At 48.7% G+C, this 24,955-nt stretch overlaps 2 protein-coding genes across 6 annotated transcripts in view; one reads left to right on the top strand and one right to left on the bottom strand.

Annotated features, from left to right (window-relative positions):
• The window catches only part of SLC51B (SLC51 subunit beta), a 45,478-nt gene extending 25,344 nt beyond the window's left edge, over positions 1–20,134 (top strand). Inside the window, exons 2-6 of the mRNA XM_065559202.1 lie at positions 12,217–12,315; positions 13,612–13,986; positions 14,669–14,812; positions 16,540–16,630; positions 19,441–20,134. Of these exons, the coding sequence (XP_065415274.1) occupies positions 12,261–12,315; positions 13,612–13,986; positions 14,669–14,812; positions 16,540–16,630; positions 19,441–19,663 (888 nt within the window). The 5' untranslated portion in view covers positions 12,217–12,260 and the 3' untranslated portion in view covers positions 19,664–20,134. The remainder of the gene's footprint in view (positions 1–12,216; positions 12,316–13,611; positions 13,987–14,668; positions 14,813–16,539; positions 16,631–19,440) is intronic.
• Positions 20,095–24,955, bottom strand: part of RASL12 (RAS like family 12) — a 56,763-nt gene continuing 51,902 nt past the window's right edge. For all 5 annotated transcript variants that reach the window (XM_008165487.3, XM_005294804.5, XM_005294803.5 and 2 more), the window contains one exon: positions 20,095–22,753. In XM_008165487.3, coding sequence (XP_008163709.1) covers positions 22,369–22,753 — 385 coding nt within the window. In that variant the 3' untranslated portion in view covers positions 20,095–22,368. The remainder of the gene's footprint in view (positions 22,754–24,955) is intronic.

Raw genomic sequence — 24,955 nt, forward strand, 5'->3', positions numbered from 1 at the left:
CAGATAAGCAAAACTGAAATGCCAAGGACGGAGTCTAGTTTCTTCCTAGAAATACCAAAGCCAAATCTGGGGAGGAAACGGAGCACAAAGTCATGTCCTATGTCATGGGTGGAGCCGAAGAGGTCAGGTAAGGTATACAAAGGTGGCCGTCAAAATCCTGGGGAATAAGGGTTCATTGTAGCCTGCAGGAATCTTTTCCTTTGTTTCAGACAGTGGATCAGGCCTTCAGGGAGCCTCGGCCACATACCCTCCCCCCCAGCCACACAACTTACTCCTGTGACTGGGAGAGGCGGCTAAGGTTTCTAGACCACTGAGTTCCCCCTCTGACGACTGACTAGTGCAGCTGCCCTGACACAGGACATGAGCCAAACCATCACTGGGGAGCTATTACACCTGCTCCTGGCTTCCGTGGGAGCTGCAGATGGTCAGTGCCTCTAATTATTAGGCCCCTAAATATGGTTTTCCGCGGCGCACTTCCATAGGCATTCAGGTTTGGAAATGTAAGCTATAGTGCCAAACCCTGCATGGGTGGGCTTTAAGACCCCAGTTGGGGGCAATAGCAGTCTGAAAACATAGATGATGATCAGCTTTAGGTCGGATAGATCTTGGTGCTGGCTGTTCCGTGCTTTCACTTGGTGACTGGTCTGGGTGGGTCAAGATTTTCCTCCGCCCCTTGATCGTCTGTTGAAGCCAACAAGTGAGGGGTACGCGACCCCGTTTGGCCCGGTGATGGTGGAAGGAACTATTTGCTCAGTCTGATGTACACAACACGTGTGCTCATTTAAAGCCCTACAGACTCCCTTGGAATGGGTGATAATGCTGCGTCCGGCGCGCCAGAGCCCTTATAAGTCATGCAACTTGAAGGAAGAAGGAAAAAAACACTATAGAAAGCCTGGGAGAGAGACTGTATAAGTTACATCAAATCCCCTGCCTTTTAGCCTTAAGCCTCTTTCCTCAGTCTAAGCGAGCCTTTATACCCCTAAGAAATGGATTGTGAATGAAAAACTATAATCCTGTTCCCTGCCAGACTGAAGGTCTGTCTGGAGAGTCTGAGCATTGGCTAGATAAGGTTTTACAGGGGCGGGCAGAGAATGCTCTGAATTGCATCTAGAAGGGGAACTCAAAGATAAATGATTGCAAGACGCTGCTTCAACAGCAAAGCGGCGTCAATTCAGATTGGAAAATGCTGAAGACAGGGAGAGAATGTGGAGCCTGTGACAACCACTCCCTGACCATAGGCTATTAATGATACCTGGCTGTTAGGAGCCTCACCACTGATATGGGATCTGGTTTTTCCTTTTTGTGCACCGTTCAGTTGTGCACTCAGATGCTAAGGCTTGGTCTATACTACCCCCCTAATTCGAACTAAGGTACGCAACTTCAGCTACGTGAATAACGTAGCTGAAGTCGAAGTACCTTAGTTCGAACTTACCTTGGTCCACACTCGGCAGGCAGGCTCCCCCGTCGACTCCGCGGTACTCCTCTCGCCGAGCTGGAGTACCGCAGTCGACGGCGAGCACTTCCGGGTTCGACTTATCGCGTCCAGACTAGACGCGATAAGTCGAACCCAGAAGTTCGATTGCCAGCCGCCGAACTAGCGGGTAAGTGTAGCCAAGGCCATAGATCAGACACGTGTAAAAAAGCTAACGGCTTCTGTGGCATTAATCCCTATTTTCAACTATGGCTGACATTAAAACGAATACTTTGGCATTATTATTACATTGCAAAGTTTTACTGGTTAATCAGTTAGCGCGTACCTGCAAGGGACCCGCTCTGGCTACAGCCCTCACCAGTAAATCGCCGAATGGCCTTCTGCACCTATATAGCACATGGAACAAATAGTTATCCTACCACCTTGTCCTCTGGCGAATATGTCTTCCGTGTACTACTCTATTTAATCTACACTCTGACAGCGTAACTTGGCATGTTAATGAGAGGTAGAAGGATCAGATCAAAAGGATCAAATTCAGATTTGGCATTGTGGGATGCCCTGCACCGCTAAAACAAGGCCTCTTGCTTATGTACCTCTTGTATTATTGTTAATAATAATCATTTAGATATCTCACCTTTCTCCACCTGTACGATGGGGATAATACTATTTCCCTGCCCCCCAAGGGTATTTTGGACTGTGTTGATTATGTTTGTAAAGGGCTTTGAGCGCCTCAGCGGGAAGATGCTATAGCAGTGTTGTTATTATCTACAAACACTGGGCAACACCTGTAACATGTGTCTTTTATGACAGTGGTGGGTTAACACACGGGCCCATAGGGCCTGCGCCTAGGGGCCCTGGCCAATTTGGGGGGTCCTGGAAAAATCTCATGATGCTAGGGCAGGATGAGTTAGCGGCTGTGCCCTCTGATCTGCTGGCCGGGCTTGGGGAAAGGCTTCTTGGAGGAGCCAGTGGGGGGATCAGTATGGTTAGGGGAGCAGCAGCAGCCACCACCTCTGCCTCTCCTGCTTGTTGTTTTCTTCACTGCTGCCCATAGCTTCTCGCCACCGCTGGTGACGGGCTCCCCCTGCATCCTCCTGCACCTGGCTGGCCGGCCGGGGCTAGGCGGCGAAGGAAGATGGGGAGCACCACCTCCTGCTGCGTCTCCTCCCGCCCCAAGCGGTGCCGGAATGCCCACTCCCGGCTGGAGTCCTACCTTAAAGTCATCAATAATAGAGTCATTTTACCTCAGGTTAGGGTTATTTCTTTTAATTCAGTTACTTTCTAGACTTGTGCCTGTTGTCTTTCAGACCTCTTTGCTGCCACAGTAGAAAAACTGAACTGTAAAAGGATCAATAGGTGGAAAACATGCGTAATGGGCAGGTTAAAAAAAATTGGGGGAGATGAAAGAACCATTTGTTGGACCTGTGGACAACTGATTCTTGAAATACCAGTGTCGTCCAGATTAGCTGTGAACACCTTTGTGTGATGGTATGGATAATATCTAGCCATATTAATTTTCTATGTGGAAAAAATGAGCATTTAATTTAGGTTTCACATAACAAAGGCACGAAAACCATATTGTGTAACTTTTTTTTTAACCAGCGTACTATGTTTTAGTATCTAGTTTTATTCAGCTCTCTTTTTTCATACTGATTATGCCAACAACTTAAGTAAATACATGGAACATTCTTAAAGTTCATCATGGGGAAAAGTTCATTCACCCTGTGTTGTAAATGAAACCAACAGCAGAGGGTGGTGTTATTTTCTGGGACTTTGAAAAAGATACCTGTAGGTTTCTACTTTCCACGTGATTACGAGCAGCAGAATGAATCACTGCTTGTAACTTACAGAGGTCAGAGCAAAGAAGATCAGCTGCTGAAGTGAAGTACTCAGTAGCGCTCAGCATAGTGTCAAAGCTGCAGATGGCAAGATTTACATAAGAAAGGTAATTTCCCTTCCTCCGAGAACTACTGGCTTTCTGGTGAGTTAATTTGTAGGTATTTTTAAAGGAGATTTTCTTTCTTTTTTTACTTTTTAAGTTACAATAATGGGAATTTTTGGAGATTTTTGTGTAAAGCCTACATGATATTCTTAAGAAAAGTGTGTGTATCCTTTTATTGATAAGAAAGGGACTTTGCTGGGAAGAAGGATATACCCATATTCAAATGTTTAAGCTCCTATATATAGAAAACCAGAATAATACTGTGATTGAAAAATGTTGTGTAGATTTGCTCCTAGATTTCTAATTATTCAAAAGTTTAAAAAGTGCCTCCCTGTTTTAATATTTTTCCTTTAATAAGTTAAACAATTTTGCTCCCAAGTGCTAAAAACTTTGGTTGAACTGATTCCATAGTTTAACTTTCTTGGACACAAAAATATTGGCTTCAGTTTACAAGGTATTGCACTGTGTATGCAAATTTAGTACTACAGTTAGGATGGGAGTCTTCAGATACAATATCTGGGATGACATGCAAGATTTAATGCAGTTAATACACAACCATCACCATGAACTGAGACCAGCGGAACAGAGACAAGAGAATACAATTTTCTAAGGTGATTAATCCCAAAATGTGATGATTGTAATTGTATTGCAATATATTGTAGGATGATAAGGCAAGGAGACAGAAAGGACATAAATAATTTCTTATCAGATAGTGCATATAGATGGCCTTTCTGAAGGTTGGACTGAGCCTTTGTTGCCGGTGTCAACAAGATAAATCACAGATGGGGTTGGAGGATCTTGATTGCAGACTTCAAGGCCTGCTGGCCAGCTGATCTGATTTGTCCCCCAATAGAGTCAAAAAATTGGCACTTTTATGAGCATCACTGGGAATTCTGCGCCCGGACTGAGCGCAGCATGTCTCCTGGTAAACGGCCTAAAACGTTAAAGCCCAATAAAAGCCAACGCGCAAAATAAAAAGAAAGGGTATATTTGTGACATTCCAGGGCAGATTTTGATTATGCAATATGGTGTGCCCAACAGGGGGTGGAAATATACTCTTGCGGGCCAGATCCTCAGATCCTAATATCTAGAGCCTGGTCTCACAACCTTACTGGTGTAGTTGATCGGATTGCCTGCATAGGTGCTGGAACTAGAGGTGCTGGCAATGCTGCTGTTGCCCCTGGCTTGAAGCAGTTTCCATCACATACGGGGTTTGTAATTTGGTTCAATGGCTCTCAGCACTCCCACTGTGCAAATTGTTCCAGCCCCCCTGGTTGCCTGCATGCATAAAGATTGCTATCATGAGTAAGGTTTTGCAGGACTGGGCATTGGGGTTGTATAAAATATTCACTATTAATGTGACAGTCTCACCATTTGAGTTTCCACATTTCATTGCAATGTAATAAACAGGGTGCAACTGCAGGGCAAAACCTGCACAATTCCACAGCACCTGGTGTGGAGGGGAGCCCTGACATGTGAACGGCCATGCCGACAAGCCTCTGTGTTTTCTCTGCAAAGTTCAAGGTGTGACTTTGGCATATTTCAGTATGAAAATCCAGGTTCTGAAAACAATATGAAATTTTGCAGGTGTAATGTCACCCAAAATAAAACTGGGGGGGAAATGTTCCCCAAACAGGATGAAATACCGACCCCACTGTGCACAGGCCTGAAATTAACAAAAGCTAGGAAAATCTGGAAACCGGCTTTCTCTTTCCTGAGCTCCCCAAATTGTACCAAAGTATTAAAGTCACCACTGCACAGTGGGTGCTGTCCTCAATCACGGACATCATGAGGTGAGTCCCAGATAGGACTGCAAACTAAACTCTGAATTGGTTAAGGTGCAGCTCCAGAGAGCCTTGCCCAGCGATCTAAGGCTATATCTACACTATGAGTGAGGGGTATAATTCCCCTGTTTGTATACATATATTTGCACTGGGGCTCATTGAGCTAATGCAAGTGTACAAAGCAGTGTAGCCACGGAGGCTTAGCTGTGCTGAGAACAAACCTGCCTGAACCCTGTGGGTATGTACTCGGCCTGGCTAAGCGGTACCTTCACTGCCACTACCCATGGTACCATGGCTACACTGCTGTTTAGACGCACACTGGCTCAATGAGAGGTAGCACGAGGATGTGTAGCGAGTGAGGGCATTGCACCCCTAACTCATCATGTAGACGTAGCCTTAGTGACAGCAACTCTGGCTGTGGTGTGAGGCCTGGGACGCTGGGTCTGGAGAAATAAAAATAAATAAATAAATAAAGACATACTGATCTCCTAGAACTGGAAGGGACCTTGAAAGGTCATTGAGTCCAGCCCCCTGCCTTCACTAGCAAGACCAAGTACTGATTTTGCCCCAAATTGCTAAGTGGCCCCCTCAAGGATTGAACTCACAACCCTGGGTTTAGCAGGCCAATGCTCAAACCACTGAGCTATCCCTCCCCCCCAAATGATGAAGAGGTCACCAGGGCTCTAGCAGGGATGTCACCAACAGTGACGGTCGGGAATTTTTCGACTAAACGTTTCTTCATCAGCCGATGCTGATTAGTCAAACTGAAGCTCTCATTGGAAATGCATTCATTTCAGTGAAAGTTTCCTTAGGTCCAGGACAGAATTTCTGGTCAGACTGAGTGTGCCACCCCAGTAATCAAGAGCCTGGCAGTTAGGACCAGGCAGAGCAGGGTCTCCCACATCCCATGTGCATGCCCTAACCAGCAGACTGTGCGCTTGTTAGTTGTGAAAAAATTCAGAACATCTCAGTGTCATCCTGCTACAGAATGAAACCAAATTCCAGAACCTTGCCTTTGTTTGCAAAATGGAATTCTTGTGGTCCAGTCCATCCTAGTGACCAGCCCCCTGCTTTTCGGTATCGAAACAAAAGAGCCAACGATTTTAAACGTGAAATGCGGCATATCATAGAATCATAGAATATCAGAGTTGGAAGGGACCTCAAGAGGTCATCTAGTCCAACCCCCTGCTCAAAGCAGGACCAATTCCCAGCTAAATCATCCCAGCCAGGGCTTTGTCAAGCCGGGCCTTAAAAACCTCCAAGGAAGGAGACTCCACCACCTCCCTAGGTAACGCATTCCAGTGTTTCACCACCCTCCTAGTGAAATAGTTTTTCCTGATATCCAACCTGGACCTCCCCCACTGCAACTTGAGACCATTGCTCCTTGTTCTGTCATCTGCCACCACTGAGAACAGCCGAGCTCCATCCTCTTTGGAACCCCCCTTCAGGTAGTTGAAGGCTGCTATCAAATCCCCCCTCATTCTTCTCTTCTGGAGACTAAACAATCCCAGTTCCCTCAGCCTCTCCTCATAAGTCATGTGCTCCAGACCCCTAATCATTTTTGTTGCCCTCCGCTGGACTCTTTCCAATTTTTCCACATCCTTCTTGTAGTGTGGGGCCCAAAACTGGACACAGTATTCCAGATGAGGCCTCACCAATGTCGAATAAAGGGGAACGATCACGTTCCTCGATCTGCTGGCAATGCCCCTACTTATACAGCCCAAAATGCCGTTAGCCTTCTTGGCAACAAGAGGACACTGTTGACTCATATCCAGCTTCTCGTCCACTGTGACCCCTAGGTCCTTTTCTGCAGAACTGCTACCTAGCCATTCGGTACCTAGTCTGTAGCAGTGCATGGGATTCTTCCGTCCTAAGTGCAGGACTCTGCACTTGTCCTTGTTGAACCTCATCAGGTTTTTTTTGGCCCAATCCTCTAATTTGTCTAGGTCCCTCTGTATCCGATCCCTACCCTCTAGTGTATCTACCACGCCTCCTAGTTTAGTGTCATCTGCAAACTTGCTGAGAGTGCAGTCCACACCATCCTCCAGATCATTAATAAAGATATTAAACAAAATCGGCCCCAGGACCGACCCTTGGGGCACTCCGCTTGAAACCGGCCGCCAACTAGACATGGAGCCATTGATCACTACCCGTTGAGCCCGACGATCTAGCCAGCTTTCTATCCACCTTACAGTCCATTCATCCAGCCCATACTTCTTTAACTTGGCGGCAAGAATACTGTGGGAGACCGTATCAAAAGCTTTGCTAAAGTCAAGGAATAACACATCCACTGCTTTCCCCTCATCCACAGAGCCAGTTATCTCATCATAGAAGGCAATTAGGTTAGTCAGGCACGACTTCCCCTTCCCCATGCTGACTGTTCCTGATCACTTTCCTCTCCTCTAAATGTTTCATAATTGATTCCTTGAGGACCTGCTCCATGATTTTTCCAGGGACTGAGGTGAGGCTGACTGGCCTGTAGTTCCCCGGATCCTCCTTCTTCCCTTTTTAAAAGACTACATTAGCCTTTTTCCAGTCATCTGGGACCTCCCCCGATCGCCATGAGTTTTCAAAAATAATGGCTAATGGCTCTGCAAACTCACCCGCCAACTCCTTTAGCACCCTAGGATGCAGCACATCCGGCCCCATGGACTTGTGCACGTCCAGTTTTTCTAAATAGTCCCGAACCACTTCTTTCTCCACAGAGGGCTGGTCACCTTCTCCCCATGCTGTACTGCCCAGTGCAGCAATCTGGGAGCTGACCTTGTGCGTGAAGACAGAGGCAAAAAAATCATTGAGTACATTAGCTTTTTCCACATCCTCGGTCACTAGGTTGCCTCCCTCATTCAGTAAGGGGCCCACACTTTCCTTGATTTTCTTCTTGTTGCTAACATACCTGAAGAAACCCTTCTTGTTACTCTTAACATCTCTTGCTAACTGCAACTCCAAGTGTGATTTGGCCAAGTGTGATTTGGCCTTCCTGATTTCACTCCTGCATGCCTGAGCAATATTTTTATACTCCTCCCTGGTCATTTGTCCAATCTTCCACTTCTTGTAAGCTTCTTTTTTGCGTTTAAGATCAGCAAGGATTTCACTGTTTAGCCAAGCTGGTCGCCTGCCATATTTACTATTCTTTCTACACATCGGGATGGTTTGTTCCTGCAACCTCAATAAGGATTCTTTAAAATACAGCCAGCTCTCCTGGACCCCTTTGCCCTTCATGTTATTCTCCCAGGGGATCCTGCCCATCTGTTCCCTGAGGGAGTCAAAGTCTGCTTTTCTGAAGTCCAGGGTCCGTATTCTGCTGCTCTCCTTTCTTCCTTGTGTCAGGATCCTGAACTCGACCATCTCATGGTCACTGCCTCCCAGGTTCCCATCCATTTTTGCTTCCCCTACTAGTTCTTCCCTGTTTGTGAGTAGCAGGTCAAGAAAAGCTCTGCCCCTAGTTGGTTCCTCCAGCACTTGCACCAGGAAATTGTCCCCTACACTATCCAAAAATTTCCTGGATTGTCTGTGCTGTATTGGCCTCCCAGCAGATATCAGGGTGAAGAAAGACAAACATGGCACAACCTGTGCAGGTTACAACAGCTGATCGCTCACCTTCCATATCACCGTCCTCTTAAGAACTTCCTCAACTGTTGCAGGAACTACTCAGAGAAACCTGCAGATGAAAGCCGCAGTGAGCTCTCCCCAGGCAAACTCCCGCTGTTAGCCTCTGCTGTTCGCCGCTCAGCTGGTTCGCTGCTGACTGCCCTTATATACCAGTCAGGCCCACTCAAGGCCCATCTGGAACAAAGCATTCCCAATTCACACTTTTCAAACAAACAAGCAAGCAATCAAGCACACGGTCAATATCATAATAACTGTGAAAGGGCAGCTTGAAAAGTCCGTGGTTCAGGTTTGAAATGCAAAGCTCTCTGGAACCACGTGCTCAGTTCAGGCTTTCATATGCTGGAGGCAGATAAATGGAATTCAGTGCAGTTTATTTTGTGTGTGAGAGAGATTAAGGAGGCTTTAAATATGGAGCTCCTGTCAGGAACATGTGGATGTAAAAGATCCCCTCACCGTTTCCATAATAGTAGGGGGTTTGCCCTAATGTCCTTTACCAAAATTTTCCCTTCTCCCACTCATGTGCAAAACGCTGCTCGGTTGCTGCTCTCCACCCCAGAGGTGGCTGCCTTTCATTGATATTTTATGGGGCCAAATCCTCTGACACCACTCTCCTGAATTCATTGCTGCCAATGGGAGTTTGATCTGAGCAAGGACTTTAGGATTTTGCCCATAGTTTATGAAGCATTTTGGGATAAAAGATACCATATAAATGTCAAATATTATTATTTGAACATGCTATTACACAGAAAACATCCCTTCACGATTTAAAATGTTCAGTGTTGGACTTCTCCTTTGGAGGTAACATTCAATTAAGTTGCTTCCTGTGGCACACCATAGTTTGCTTGCTCTTTCTATGGTGAATGATCTATCTGTAGGCTGACAAACTTAACGGAGAGTGAGGTAATACATCCTCCGGACAGGGGTTTTAGGGGTTTCATTCTCTAAACGGCAGTGCTATTGTAAAACATAACATTGCAGAATCACATTTGCACATGTACTGCCTGTAGCATGACTTTCTGTCATGAGGAAATGAGCCTGCATGCTTAGCTGGCCATAAAATATGAACTTTGAATTGTTAAGAAATTGTAATCCATGACCTACGGCCAGAAAAAAGCAATCGTTAGGTGAATAACCAGTAGGGCAGATTTTTCATGTAATAGTCAGCAGGGTCCTTCTTAGCCTGCATTAGGCAGCGTAATGTGTTGTTGAGCAATTTACCAGGGGCAGCTCTGGGGTCCAAAGAAACAACACGAGCTATTGAAATTAAAGCAAGAGTATGGAATGGATGCAAAAATCTCTGTGGTATAATAATAATTACTGGAAAGATAGAGTAGCTCAGGGACTAGTGATGGGACGAAGAGTCATTTACCTAGAGGTAAGTCACAGTTCAAATCCAGAGCAGTTTGGGAGTGAAAGTTTTTACCATCTAGTGGCCTGAATAAATTGAGTCTCATGGGCTCAGTCCAGATCTTAGCAGGCAAGTATCCCCCTCACACACAGTCATGTCCATTTGTGGTAATTAGCCCCCTCATGGGCAGGCTCAACAAAGATGCTAAGAACCGAATGGGCCACAGAGAGGGTTACCATACGTCCTCTTTTTCCCAGACATGTCCGGCTTTTCGGCACTCAAACCCCTGTCCGGGGGGAATTGCCAAAAAGCCGAACATGTCCGGGAAAATGGCGGCTCTGCTCCTCCCCTGACTCTTAGGCTCTGTTTAAGAGCCGAGCTGCCTGAGCGCTATGGGCTTCAGGCAGCCCCCTTGCCTCCGGACCCCAGCCGCCGGCCGGGCACTTCCCCTCCCGGGCTCCGGCGGCGCAGGGTCCGGAGGCACGGGGGCTGCCCGAAGCCAGTAGCGCTGCGGCAGCTCGGCTCTTAAGAGTCCGCGGCTGCTCTGCTCCTCCCCGACTCTTCGGCTCTGTTTAAGAGCCGAGCGCTACGGGCTTTGGGCAGCCCCCATGCCTCCGGACCCTGCGCCGCCGGAGCCCGGGAGGGGAAGTGCCCGGCTGGGGGCGCAGGGTCCGGAGGCAAGGGGGCTGCCCGAAGCCCAAGCGCTACCGGCTTCACGGTTTGCCGGGCAGCCTCCAGACCCTGCACCCCCGGCTGGGCTCTTCCCCTCCCGGGCTCCAGCTGCGCTGGGGAAGCGCCGGTCTGGGGGCTGTCCGGCAAACCGTGAAGCCGGTAGCGCTCGGGCAGCCCTTTCCCCGTGGCTGGGAGTGGGAGGGAGGAGGGGGCGGAGTTAGGGCGGGGAAGGGGCGGAGTTGGGGTGGGGTGGGGGTGGGGAAATGGGCGGGGCCAGGGCCTGTGGAGGGTCCTCTTTTTTTATTTAATAGATATGGTAACCCTACTGACAGAGACTAAACAATCCCCAGACACAATCCCTCCAGCCGGGACTGAGGCACGCTGGTGGTGGGACAAACAGGCAGAGTGAGTGTAGGAGCTGAGGACTTCTTAAGGGGCGGGAGGTGGATGCTTGGCCTGCTGAGAGGAGCGAGAGGTGCCTGCTTCTAGGAGCTACTCGAGAAACAGGAGACACCTTCCCTTCAGCCTGGCACCAGGAGTTGCCTCCTCCCCCTTCTGATAGCTGAGCTCTCCACTCTCAAGACGTGGTCACTTCTTCTGCTTCCCTCTGACTGGCAGCAGATGCTCTCACAAGACGTATCGCTGGCAGGGCCGGCTCTGGCTTTTTTGCCGCCCCAGGCAAAAAAGCCTCCCGCTGCCCCCCCGTCCCCCGGCGGGGAGCGCGGCAGGGGAGGGTGCCGAGCCTGGCCGCGGCCCTGCTCTCCCCGGCCGGCCGGAGCGCCAGGAGGAGGGTGGCGAGCCCGCCATGGCTCCGCTCTCCCCGGTGGCCGGAGCGCCGGGGGGAGGGTGGCGAGCCCGGCCGGGTCCCGCTCTCCCCAGTGGCCGGAGCGCTGCCCCCCTCCAGGTGCTGCCCCCCAAGCACATGCTTGGAGGGCTGGTGCCTGGAGCCGGCCCTGATCGCTGGTGCTGGATGGCAGGGGAGCCAGTGAGGGAAGCAGCAGCCACTTGAGGAAGGAACAGAGGAAAGGAGCCTTGCTGGGAAAGGAGCTGGCTCCTGGCAGCAGGTCACGGGCAGCTCAGGGGACGGCCACTCCTTGGGTGGCTCTTAGAATCAGCTCTGCATCCCATCCTGTCAGCTCGGCCTGGTGTAATGAGAAGCAAAGCAGCCCAGAAGTCGAAGCTGGACATCAGAACATATGTCTGATCTAGCAGGCAGTGGAATGGGCTGGATCTCCCATTGCTCGTGTGTTTAAAATGAGACAGAAGAGCGCACGGGTGCTGGACACTGGGAAATGGACATGCTTGGCCTAACATCTCTGATTCTTTTGAGCCTCTTACAGCAGCGACATTGTTATAGGCAGTGCCCTCCAGGTTCTCAGGGTATCAAGAGAGTATACATAACCTCTTGGCTGTTTTACTTTCCCAGGTTTCCAAGTACCATACTTCAAAGAAGCCCTCTCCATTTTCAGAATGGGACCTACAACTATGAAGTCACTCTGGATAATCCTCTTTCTACTGGTGCAAGGTAGAGTCTTTGCTTGGGGAAAGGACAGTGTGAGGAGCATCCCCCGTACACCACGACAGCTCCTTGTCTGGAACTCTTACCCATGTCAGGCTGAGCAGGGGGCATTGGCGATCAGGGTTACAACATGAATCAGTCTGGGGAGTAGTGTTAGGTGCCCTACTTAGATGCACCCTCGCTTGCCTACATCTGCCTTCCCAATGGCCACATTTGGCTTGAAAATGGGGTTTGCACCTGGAGTGGCTATTTCAATGCCTATCTGGCCATTGTCAAACACAGGTACCTGTTTGAGTGTGCACATGCACACACGGTACCTGCGTGTGTAAATATAAGTGTGCTATTGCAGTCACGTGTTTACACAAGTGGGGCTCTAGCTCCTTGATCATTTGGCTGTCTGTGTGCTGAGCCCTGGGCCAGTTCTCCTCTAATCTGTATTGGCATAAATCTGGAGTAACCTCAGCAACAGTTACTTCCAAATTCTGCCCTCACTTGGGCCTGGTCCCCACTTCAGCTACGAATTTGAGTACCTTAGTCCGAACTTACCACGGTCCAGACGCGGCCGGAAGTCTCCCCCCGTCGACGCCGCGTACTCCTCTCGGCGAGCTGGAGTACCGGCGCCGACTGTGAGCACTTCCGGGATTGATCCGGGATCGATTTATCGCGTCTTAACCAGACGCGATAAATCGATCCCAGAACATCGATGGCGTGCCGCCGGACCAGCCGGTAAGTGAAGACTAGGCCTTAGGCTGTTGCAATCCTATTGACGTCAGGGTCGTTACCTGAGGGTCACCGTGGGCACAGTGTGACCCAACGTCATTCGCTACAGTGGGGGACTTTCTCGAACTGCCCGTAGCAGAGATGTGCTAGGACTGAAATACCCAAAATGAGCTAGTGACACAATAAAAGGTCTAGTAGCTGAACTTGATATTCCCTGCAATCCCGAGAGAGCCAGATCACAGATGTAGCTGAGCAGTTGGGTTGTAAGCTGGGGATGTTAATGGGGACATGGATATTCTCTTCCCCCAGCTTATAAAGGACTGCAGTGGATTTCCTTCTGCTCTGAACCACTTAGGCTCCTTGGAACAACAGGTTCAAATCCCAGGAGAGTTGACTCTGTCCTTCCAAGACAGGGAAAGCGAGCTCCATGCAATTCACTGCTTGTGTGGCTTTTGCATGAGTCCTGTCTGCTCCCCATAGACGTTAAAGATTGCTTGACTTGATTGCTGTCGGTACCATGCTTTGTAGGTAACTGTCCCATCCGTACAGGGTGACTGTGCTCAAACTCTGGTTTCTTTGCAGGCACACGGGGTTTTCTCATTCAAAACGCTAAAGTCAAGCTGTGTTTACAAGCCAGCACGACAGATGAGAATTTACTTTTAGCGGACTGTAATCCCACGTCAGAGTTCCAACACTGGTCTTGGCAAAACAATTCCTTGATCAATCAAGGCACCAGGAAATGTCTGTCTACAGATGAAGCCAACAGCGTGCGGTCAAGTCCCTGTGAAAGTGCAGCACATGCAAACTGGGAGTGTGTTAATTTCACGCTGCACTCTGTGGGCAGCACCCCTATGTACCTGACTGCAGATAAGAATAAAGCCGCTCTGGCGAATACAAAAAGCCCAAGTTCCCGATGGCGAGTCAGTCGGGGGCAGAGCGTCTGTGATCAGAAGCCAGGTAAGCATCAGACACCAAAAAGAAAAGACACTCACTAAACACGTGCAACACTTGCTAACAATATGCAATGAGGTTGCGGTGTTCTTGCCATCCTGTGTATCGCACACAAAGGGGATCTGTAATCAGCTGAAAAATATCAACGCTGTTCACTAGACAGCTGTCTCCCACAAATAATAAAGGGCTTTAACAAGCAGGCAGATAGGTATTGATGCTATAGGTCCCATAAGGTGGAAAGTCAACTTCAGATTTCTGAGTCCCTTTAGGTAAAACCTCAGTATAAAAGAACTAGATCTAGTCTCATTGAACTCAAAGGAAGAGTGCCACTGACTTCCTGATTTAAGTAAGAAAACCCGACTAATAACATAACCTGACTAAACCATAAATAAGAAAACCTGACTAATAACAAAGATCCATATGGAGCAATCGCAAATATTTCTCTCAGATTCCTGTTCCTGGGACACCCTGAGCCACATTTTTAGCTCTAGGCTCTGTTTGCAGGCTCGCTTTTGCACATGCAACTGGCTGTGCCCAAAACCCGCATTTTGCATACTTGAGTTGCACCTGCACGAATGTACGTGAGAAACAAGAGAAATTCAGCCCTGTTAATCAGTAGCAAGGTTCTTCCATCTTGTGCATTTGCAACAGAAACTGACATCCCGTCTATCTTTCTGTTTTTTCACAGCAAAGGCAGAGAGCAGTAGATATTTCGCTTTGGCTCTTACCAGCACACAAAAGCATGACGAGGTGGAAGGCAATCCCACTCCTGGAATGCCTATGTCTCAAGAACAACTACAGGAGATGTTGTGGTTTTTCCGGAGCGGAGATTGTAAGTACCATAAATAAACATGGTAGATGGTCGGGGCTGCAGGGGAAACAAACGTCTGGTTGTGAACCTTGTTGGCTAGTGGCAGATAGCAAGGAGAGTTACCCCAACCGTAGAGGATGGCCAGAAATGGTTTTCCTGTCCCGTGAGAGTTTTTCAGTTTCCAAAATTTTTTTTTTACTTGGGTGATTTTTAAAACTGGCTCTTTCCCACCAACAATTTCAGTGTTGATAAATTGTCCTTTTCCCAAAACATGTTTCATAAGAAAATTCCCGACTAGCTCTCTCCAGAGGTAGCTGCCTATGTTACAAACCTAGGTCCTTCCTTGGCTTTAGCAGGGCCTAGAATCAAGAGGCAAATACAAGTGGGATGGGGGACATCTTATTACCGAGATCTCCTTCACAGATTTCTACATCCCACTTGGAAACGGCTCCAGTGTGCTGGTTGAACTTTCTGCCCAATGGGTCTTCCAGCCATTGAAGCAAAGGTCTGTGATCATGGGCTGCTTTAGCAGAACAGGAGGCACGGATCGATGTGGGTTGACCTGAGGACATACGGTCAATCCCACGCCCACTGAGCAAAGCTCCCCTTGACTTTTGGGGTGCAGGATCAGCGTCCTAGCGCCCAACGGAAAAAGCCAGGCTATCCTGGGCTGGAGCTGGCTCCAGAGACTGGTACAAAAAACATTGGTATTAAATCCCAAAAAGAGTGTGCAGAAGAGCTCAAGCATGCCATGGAGTTTGATCTTTAAATATGAGCTTTTAATGGACCAAGTCCCAAAGTCAATGGAGTTTTGCCTGAAGAAGGACTTCAGGTCTGGACCGCTTGTGATTACTTGCTGATAACACCCCAGGACAAATAACTTCCACTCGCTGCTTCAGCCCTAGACTCCCTCCTTCTGTTTGGGTAAAAGCCCACTCACCCCTTTCGAGGTTTAATTCTGCCAGGTCCTTTACACTCCTGACAAGCAGCTGCCTTGGGAGTGCTCCTGAGTTGGGGGTCACAGCCTAGGTGATGTGTCCTCAGGAGCCGGCCACGTACGGGCACTTTAGAGGTCCTGCAAGGTCACAGGGACTACCCTGCGAACTGTCCTGCCTTTCACAACACTTGTGAAATCAATAGGGGCAGAGGTGGCAGCGAGCCGTCGGTTTCTCAGGTCCTTGGCTGACTGATTCTTGCTCAGGCTCTGGGTCTAACTGACCGTCATAGGTGGAGTTGGGAAGGAATGTTCCCTCAGGTCAGATTGGCAGCGACCTTGGGGGTTTTTTCCCCCGCCTTCCTCTGCAGCCTGTGGATGCGGGTTGCTTGCCCCGATTACCTGGGTATAGCTCATTAACCATTTCCCTGCCATTGCAGGGACCTGGGGCAGTGGTGCACTCTCCTGTTCTTTCCCAAAGACACCCAACAGTCTAGCCTCCCGTGGGCTGTAATCCTTTGGTCTCATTTCAGTGGTTGGGTCAGTGTGTAGATGCAGAGTGGGGCTGGCGGCCTGGGATCTACAGGAGGTCAGACTGGGTGATCTGGTGGGCCTTTCTGGCCTCAAACTCTATCACTCTTTGAAGGGAGCTCAGCACAGGCCCCTTTGCACTCCCCTAATCCTGCAGCTGGTTTGCACCAAACTCATCCACCCCGCACAACCCGGAGCACCCCCGACAGAACTTGGCTGTAACATGCTTGTCAGAATGGCTCTGCACACGCTGACTTCCCTTGTCAATGCTTCTCCCCCCCAGCATCCACGTGGAATTACTCCATTTTAGTCCTGTCCTTTGTGGTTCTGTTTCTGGGCCTCCTTCTTCTGGGAATAAATATCATGGCAAACAGGTAAGACACACAGAACTTTAGGGGTACAGGGAGGCTGTAAACCCCACTGCTGGGGCACAGGGGAGAACAAGGCCACGGAGACACTGGGGCAGCGCCTGGAGGAGGGACAGTTGCTAAACCCCGTACAGAGTGCCCCATGGATGTGCTCCTGAGCGGGACAAGGCTGTAATCTCCTCAGTGCTTGTCCTTCGAGGCAGCCAGAGTAGGGACACTGGCTTCCCCCTCCTCAGGTGCACGGGCTCTCTGCATGCGTAATGCCGACAGAACCCAGTTGTCGGTGGGTGGGATTGAACCTGGGGCCTCCGGAGCTTAAATCATGAGCCTCTCCCGCATGAGCTAAAAGCAAGCTGGCCGTTAAGCAGACTGATTTAACTCTCTCGTTAAGTGGGCTCGGTGCCACTAGCTGGGACAGAACACCACACCCAGAAGGTGTGTGGGTTACACATGCTCCCCCCGACACCCACCCATCACCAGCCAGGACACGGCCTATGGGATTTTGGTTGAGGAACATGCTATTTTAAATGGGATCTTTATTATGATTGGTTTTAAGTAGAGGTGATCCAAGAAATCATTCCAGTGGGGGTCCACACAAAGACGGGGCCATTTTCAAACCTATTCCAGTTCTTACTTACCCACTAGGTCAGGGGTCAGCAACGTTCGGCACGCGGCTCGCCAGGGTAAGCACCCTGGCGGGCCGGGCCAGTTTTATTTACCTGCTGACGCGGCAGGTTCAGCCGATCGCGGCCCCCACTGGCCGCGGTTCACCGTCCCGGGCCAATGGGGGCGGCGAGAAGCGGCGCGGGCGAGCAATGTGCTGGCCGCGGCTTCTCGCCACCCCCATTGGCCAGGGACAGCGAACCGCGGCCAGTGGGGGCCGTGATCGGCCGAACCTGCCACGTCAGCAGGTAAATAAAACTGGCCCGGCCCGCCAGGGTGCTTAACCTGGTGAGCCATGTGCCGAACGTTGCCGACCCCTGCACTAGGTTGCTAATTTGAATGCACTGCACATCTGTAGTGACTGAAAGCTGTTGCCATCCGATGGCTGCCGAGTGGTCAGCAGAGAAATTATTATGATTGTATGCCAAAAAAAATCACTTGCACATCTGAAATATTAGTTTAATAAGAATTAACACTTTGCGTTTCCATCATGCTTTTGACCTGTTTCCTGATGTACCGTGCAAAGGCAGGCAATTGTTATCCCTGTTTTATGGATGAAGTAAGTGATTCCTAGAGAGGTTTAGCATCTTAATGCCCCATTCCCACAGTGGAAGAAATCCCAGATCTGTGCTCATTCCTTTAGACCAGGAAGGAAGGCCTAGTGGTCAGTTCAGTTTCTTGTTCTGCTCTACCACCAACTTCTTGTATGACCTTGGGTAAGTCACTTAGCCTTTCCGTGCCTCAGTTTCCCCACACATAAACTGGAGATAATAGCATGTCTCTAACGCACAGAGCTACTAGGCAGAAAAATCCATTAAAAAAAATACTCTGAAAACGGGGGCTGAATAGGTACCGAAGATAGATAAAGCTGCCCCTTTGCCTCGCCTATTCAAAATAAACTTTCACGCCGTTTGGTTTCTAGAGCAACAGTATGATTGAATCATTGTCAGATACAAGCATCAGAGAATGTGTCAACCCTCATAAAACAGGTTCTGCTGGAATAACAAGTATTACACCACTCTGCTGGACTAAAACACATTGGCCGGGTACCACAGAGCTGAGAATGAGTCTTCTCCTAAAGCAACAATCTTTGCACCTCACTCAGGCTATAAGAAGAAGAGTTCCTCTTCATCTAAGAGAAAAAAGCAGCCGCAGCAAAGCGTTAGGCATTTGATTTAGACCAGGGGTGGCCAAACGTACTGATCCTCCGAGCTGCCTACGCCAGTCTTCAGAAGTTCAGGAGCCCTGGCCCGCCTGCTGGGCTTCAGCACCACAAGAGGCGTCTACTGGGGCTCAGGGCTTCAGCCCTGCAGGGAAGGGAGTCCCGGGACTTCAGCTCCGCTCCTGCTGAAGCCTGGCAGGCACGCCCCATGGGCATGAAGCCCTGAGAACCCCCCTCCCCGTTGGGCAGAAAGCAGAGGTGACGTGTCGGGGGGGGGACAAGTGGGGTCGTGTGCCTCCCCCCCGATTTTTGCCAGGGTTTGCTGGCCCCACTCGGTCACATGGTGCCGCCAGGCCCCCTCCCTGCACAGCAGCTGCTGGAGCCAGCAAGCTGGGAGCTGCGGCTGTGGGGAGAGGCAGTGGCAAACAGCTGGGGGCTGCAGGGAGAGCCACTGCTTTTGCTGCTGTCTTTCCCCGCGGAGCTGACACCTGGGAGCTGTAGGGAGGGGCCGCTGAGGGTAAGGGGGGCACACTCGGGGGGCACACGACTCAAGCTATTGGGGGAGGCAAAGCTTTACATTGTGCCCCCCCCACTCTCAGCAGGCACCAGTTGTCTCTGGCAGAAGCCCCGAGCTCCCCTCGCCCCCCAGTCTGGTCGATGGAGAAGGGACGGGCGGGGGGGCTTTGCGAGCTGCACTTTAACTGTAAAAGAGCTGCATGTGGTGCGCGAGCCAGGGGTTGCCCACCCCCGATGTAGACAATTTGATGTACGATGTTTTCTCGTTGGATTCGTTGGAGTAAGATAAACGGCGGCTGTGGGTACTAAATCACTTCACTCCACTTACACGCTCTGGGGTTTCTAAGCATCAGCAGCTAATGTCCGCCCCGTGCCCAGCCGCGCATACACCAGTTTCACACCTGCCGCCCGAAAGCCTGCACTGAGCCTGCGGTTTGACTTCTTGCTTCTTTTTGTATCCCTCCCTCCCCATTAGAAACAGGAAGATTATCCTCATGTATGAACAAACTGCCAAAACTGCCAAACCAGCTGAGCCAGAAGCCAAGCCACCCTTTGTGGATTTGAAGGAAGATAATAACTTGAATCCTTTAACACAAGATTTGCTGCCGAAAGGACAAAGCCCAGGGGAGGTTTTGGTTCAGTGGAAGGATGGCAACGTTACAGCCCTGTATGCGGACAAGTCAGAGGAGGACATGTAAGAGCGAGCGCAATCCGAGTCTAGACCCCAGACAAATAGTTCACCAAGTGTCATGTATCTAAATTCATGCTGACTGGAGCTTGGGAAGTTAAGCACGGTTTATCAAGGGGAATAAAAAGAAATACAGAGGAGATTCCTCAGCATGAGCCGCTCTTGACTCAGATAGTCTGGTCTGGTCCCACCTGCTTTGATGCCAATATGGCCTGATCCTTACCTGCTGCTGTCATTTGGTTCCAAGGTTACTCCTACATGCCAGCTTTGCCCACCCTCTCTCAGCTGTCACTCGCTTCCACTGCAAAACAATTATATGAGCCAAACCAGACAAGGAAGGGGGGGAGGATTTTCCTGCGGTCAGCCAGGGAATGCGTGCTTTTAAAAAACTTTGCGAAGGTTCATCGGGAAAACGCTGAAGCTAAGCAGATGTGCTGATGCTTCGTCAAAAGTTGTCTTTATTAAAATATTTTCCAAAGTAGTTGATTGAAATTGAGTAATTATAGATACATGACTTTACTCTGCAGAGAAGTGCAACTCCATACAGAAGCAGAGCAGTTACTGTCCCCAAACCAGGTACAAAAAGGAAAATAAAGTACATAACCTTTCTTAAGGAAAATGGCCTGTTCATTGTGAATTTTGCCCTTGGTTGAGTGTTATTGAGCATTCTCCACCAAGAGCATGGAATGGAGACACCCACAAATAATTTAAGAAAAATGGAAAATATATCAATCTTATACACAAACAATTTTGTTTGAATCCACCCAAGAAAGGAGTATTCCATTGGCAAAGTCTTTGAAAAGGAACATTGCGTTGTAAAAAAAAATTACAAAATATATTTTTGGTACAAGTTATTTCAGTGCGTAGGCATTGTTTTTATATACCTGGAAGTGTTTATTCTGCTGCAATTATATTTGCAATGTTTTTTTCATTTCATTTAAAAACCCTCACCTTGCTTATTGCTTAAACAGCAAAATGCAAACACTGCTAAATGGATTTGATATGCATGCCATCAGCTTTGTTTGAATTATTTAAATCAATGTGTCACTGGATGGGCAATATACATTTATAGACTAGACTCCACCCTTTGTACGTTTCTGGATTCTAGTTGCTGTTGTCCATACCAGCTGCAGTGTGCTAACATTCCACTAAGGGGGGCTCTGTGGTCATTAAATGAAACATATTGGCCTTGAAGCACTTTGTGTCAACATTTTGCTAGCTTTCGCTGAACATAATACTAGCAATAAGGACTTTCATCTGCACACGCGCTGTAGCAAGTTACCTGAAATGGGATTTGTAGATCTCTAACCAATGGACCTGTTCCTGCTCCCATGGAAGTGAAGGGGAGTTTTTCCATTGATTTCAATGGGAGTCGCACAGGATACAAACTCTGGATTTGCAGACCAATCCAGTTAGGGCTGTAAATACATATTAGTCATTTTAGGGGACAGACCCTTAGAAGAACACTGACATTTTAACAAACACTGGAAATCTAGGAAATTTTCAGTTACAGAAACCCTTTAAAAAACACTACAAAAACCCTAAAGTTGGAAGGTATGGAAATTCAGAGTCAAGATACCCCAAACAACCTTATCTTCGACATGTATCTCTGACCACTTTCGATCCGGATTCATCAGACATTATGCCTTCACCCTGCAGATCTTCAGCACTGACAACATGAGCCAAATACTCCAGCTTGTCCGGAGTACATCAATTCCACGTCACGGTAACTTTCGAGGTTGCAAAGAGAAAGAGGCCCCTGGGATGAGAGAGACCTGGGTTCATGTCCCTGGTCTGCCAGAGTCAAAGTGATCTGGGAAGAAAACTCTGCTGTGAATCAGCCAGAAGCAGGAACTTTCACCCCGGCCTCCCTCATCCCAGGACAGTGCACTGACCTGCTCTCCCACAGGCCAGCTGAACGCCTGAGCCACTCAGCCGCTTTCTCTCTCTCTCTGTCTAAAAACTTCCTGACAAAAGTTTGGTGAAAACCAATACGTCTCCACAAACTATCCTGGCTCTGATGCAGTCGTATATTCCAACCAGCTCCACCAAATATTCCCACTACCGGGTACCAAACTGGGCATTACGTTTGTGCCCTCTACATGATCACTGCGTTTAGATACTCTGGACTCAGTTATTACATGGGCCACACCCCTTGTCTAAGCAGCTAGTGCGCATTTATGGGAGCTGATTTTTCAAGAAGTGGTGATACACATGTATAAGCAGAGGATCTGGCCTCTTGGGAGAACAATGTCAAGTTTAATTACCCTACGCACAGGGCGAGGACATTCAGCCTCTCATCCCACTGACGTGACGAATAGAACATAGGCTTCATCTCTCCCTCTCTCTGTCCTGCTTCTGTTATAACAAATAGCTTTACGAACACCCAGTGCCAATGCTAGGACTAATGTGCAAATATCATGTCAATACTGAGCTACAGGGACTGGACAAATAGTCAGTGATTTAGAAGGAAGTTATGACAAAGTTTCAGACTCTTCTGCACTCAATCCCCGGCCTGTTCGCTGCATCCCTACCAAAGTGCTTTGCTGTAGTTCTAAGGCCAAGTGCAGTGTCAATAAATCACGGAAGATGGTCTGTAAGCCACTGCTGCCATGGAGATTGTCAAATATGCCACTGCAGAAGTTGGAGAAGGTTCCTTGGGATGCCAGGAAATCCAGTGGCTGCTCCTTTCCCATCCCTTGGAGGGGCCAAGGCTTAAAATATTTTAAAGCCCTTCAGTAAGGTCAACGTGGGAGCTTTCCTCTTGCTTTGAGCCCGTGACGACTTCACCGTGACCAGCTTGGCTTGTGCCACGGAGGGAATCTCTTTGTAGTTGACCGTGGAGAGAGTGTTGAGCGTGCAGCTAGCCAGGCCATGCTTGGAGGCCACGGCAGTCGGGGCAGCAAGGTGGAGGAAGGGCCTCTCCTCTGTGATGAACAGCGGTCGGACCTGCAGGTTCCTCTCCATCTCCCTCCTCACTTCCCGCGCCGCTTCATGGAACACGTGCTGCACAGCCTCGAACTCCAGGCAGGCAGAGACCTCGTAAAACAAGCACCCGTGCTTGGCAGCTAGAGACACCCCTTCAGCCTTGGTGACCTGTCTGACAAAGGAGAACAGGAAGGGGTGTGAGCCAAGCAGAGACCACAAACCCTGACAGCTGATGCGCAGGTCGAAGGCACGGGCTCAGGGCCTGAGATCATTTCTCCCTCTAGTGGCCAGCCCTAGCCACTGCAACAGCCTGATACAGAGTGGCAGCTTATAGAGAGGGCTTGAGCACGAGATAAAGGAATTTATGCTGTAGAGCCTGATCCATTTAAGTCAATGACAAAACGCCCATGGACTTCATTAGGTCTTGGTTTGCTTCTAGGGTGACCAGATGTCCCGATTTTATAGGGACAGTCCCGATTTTTGGGTCTTTTTCTTATATAGGTTTCTATTACCCCCCCACACACACACACCACCTGTCCCGATTTTTCACACTTGCTGTCTGGTCACCCTATTTGCTTCACACTAACTACCCTATGGCCTGGATATGCACAGCCACAATTTATTACACTGGCACCCTTCTAAAAGGAGGGTTCCGGCCCCGATTCAGCAAAAACGTAACATTAAACATGTGAGTAGTCCTATTGAAGTCAAGGCGTTTAAGCCAGTTGGACTATTCCTATGCTTAGTTAGGCATATACTGGATAGCTCAGTGGTTTAAGCATTGGCCTGCTAAACCCAGGGTTGCGAGTTCAATCCCTGAAGGGGCCACTTGGGGATCTAGGGCAAAATCAGTACTTGGTCCTGCTAGTGAAGGCAGGGGGCTGGACTCCATGACCTTTCAAGGTCCCTTCCAGTTCTAGGAGATAGGATATCTCCATTAATTTAAAGCTAGGAAGTATGGTAAGAGACTACCCTTGCTTAACCAGGAAACCTTCAATGATCTGAAACTCAAAAAAGAGTCATACAAAAACGTGGAAACTAGGTCAAATTACAAAGGATAAATATAAACAAACAACACAAGTATGTAGGGACAAAATTAGAAAGGCCAAGACACAAAACAAGATTAAACTAGCTAGAGACATAAAGGGTAACAAGGAAACGTTCTACAAATACATTAGACGTAAGAGGAAAACCAAGGACAGGGTAGACTTGTTATTTAATGAGGGGTAGAAAACAATAACAGGAAATGGCAGAAGTGCTAAATGACTCTTTTGTTTCAGTTTTCACCAAAAAGGTTAGGAGCGATTGGATGTCTAACACAGTGAATGCCAGTGAAAATGAGGTAGGATCAGAGGCTAAAATAGGAAAAGAACAAGTTAAAAATGACTGAGGCCTGGTCCCCACTTAGTCCGGACTTCGGACTAAGGTACGCAAATTCAGCTACGTTAATAACGTAGCTGAATTCGAAGTACCTTAGTCCGAACTTACCGCGGTCCAGACGCGGCCGGAAGTCTCCCCCCGTCGACGCCGCGTACTCCTCTCGGCGAGCTGGAGTACCGGCGCCGACTGTGAGCACTTCCGGGATTGATCCGGGATCGATTTATCGCGTCTTAACCAGACGCGATAAATCGATCCCAGAACATCGATGGCGTGCCGCCGGACCAGCCGGTAAGTGAAGACTAGGCCTTAGACAAGTTAGATGTCTTAAAGCCACCAGGGCCTGATGAAATACATCCTAGAATGCTCAAGGAGCTGACAGAGGAGATATCTCAGCCATTAGCGATTATCTTTGAAAAGTCATAGAAGACGGGAGAGATTCCAGAAGACTGGAAAAGGGCAAATATAGTGCCAATCTATAAAAAGGGAACTAGGACAAGCTGGAGAATTACAGACCAGTCATCTTAACTTCAGTGCCCGGAAAGATAATGGAGTAAATAATTAAGCAATCAATTTGCAAGCACCTAGAAGACAATAAGGTGATAAGTAACAGCATGGATTTGTCAAGAACAAATCATGTCAAACCAACCTAATAGCTTTCTTTGACAGGGTAACAAGCCTTCTGGATATGGGGGAAGTGGTAGCTGTGGTATATCTTGACTGTAGTAAGGCTTTTGATACAGTCTCACATGACCTCCTCATAAACAAACTAGGGAAATACAACCTAGATGGAGCTACTACAAGGTGGGTGCATAACTGGTTGGAAAACTGTTCCCCAAGAGTAGTTATCAATGGTTCACAGTCAAACTGGAAGGGCATACTGAGTGGGGTTCTGCAGGGATCAGTTTTGGGTCTGGTTCTCTTCAATATCTTCATCAGTATTTAGATAATGGCATACAGGGTACACTTACAAGGTTTGTGGATGATACTAAGCTGG

Source organism: Chrysemys picta, chromosome 10 (assembly GCF_011386835.1).
Source record: "Chrysemys picta bellii isolate R12L10 chromosome 10, ASM1138683v2, whole genome shotgun sequence".
NCBI lineage: Eukaryota > Metazoa > Chordata > Testudines > Emydidae > Chrysemys > Chrysemys picta.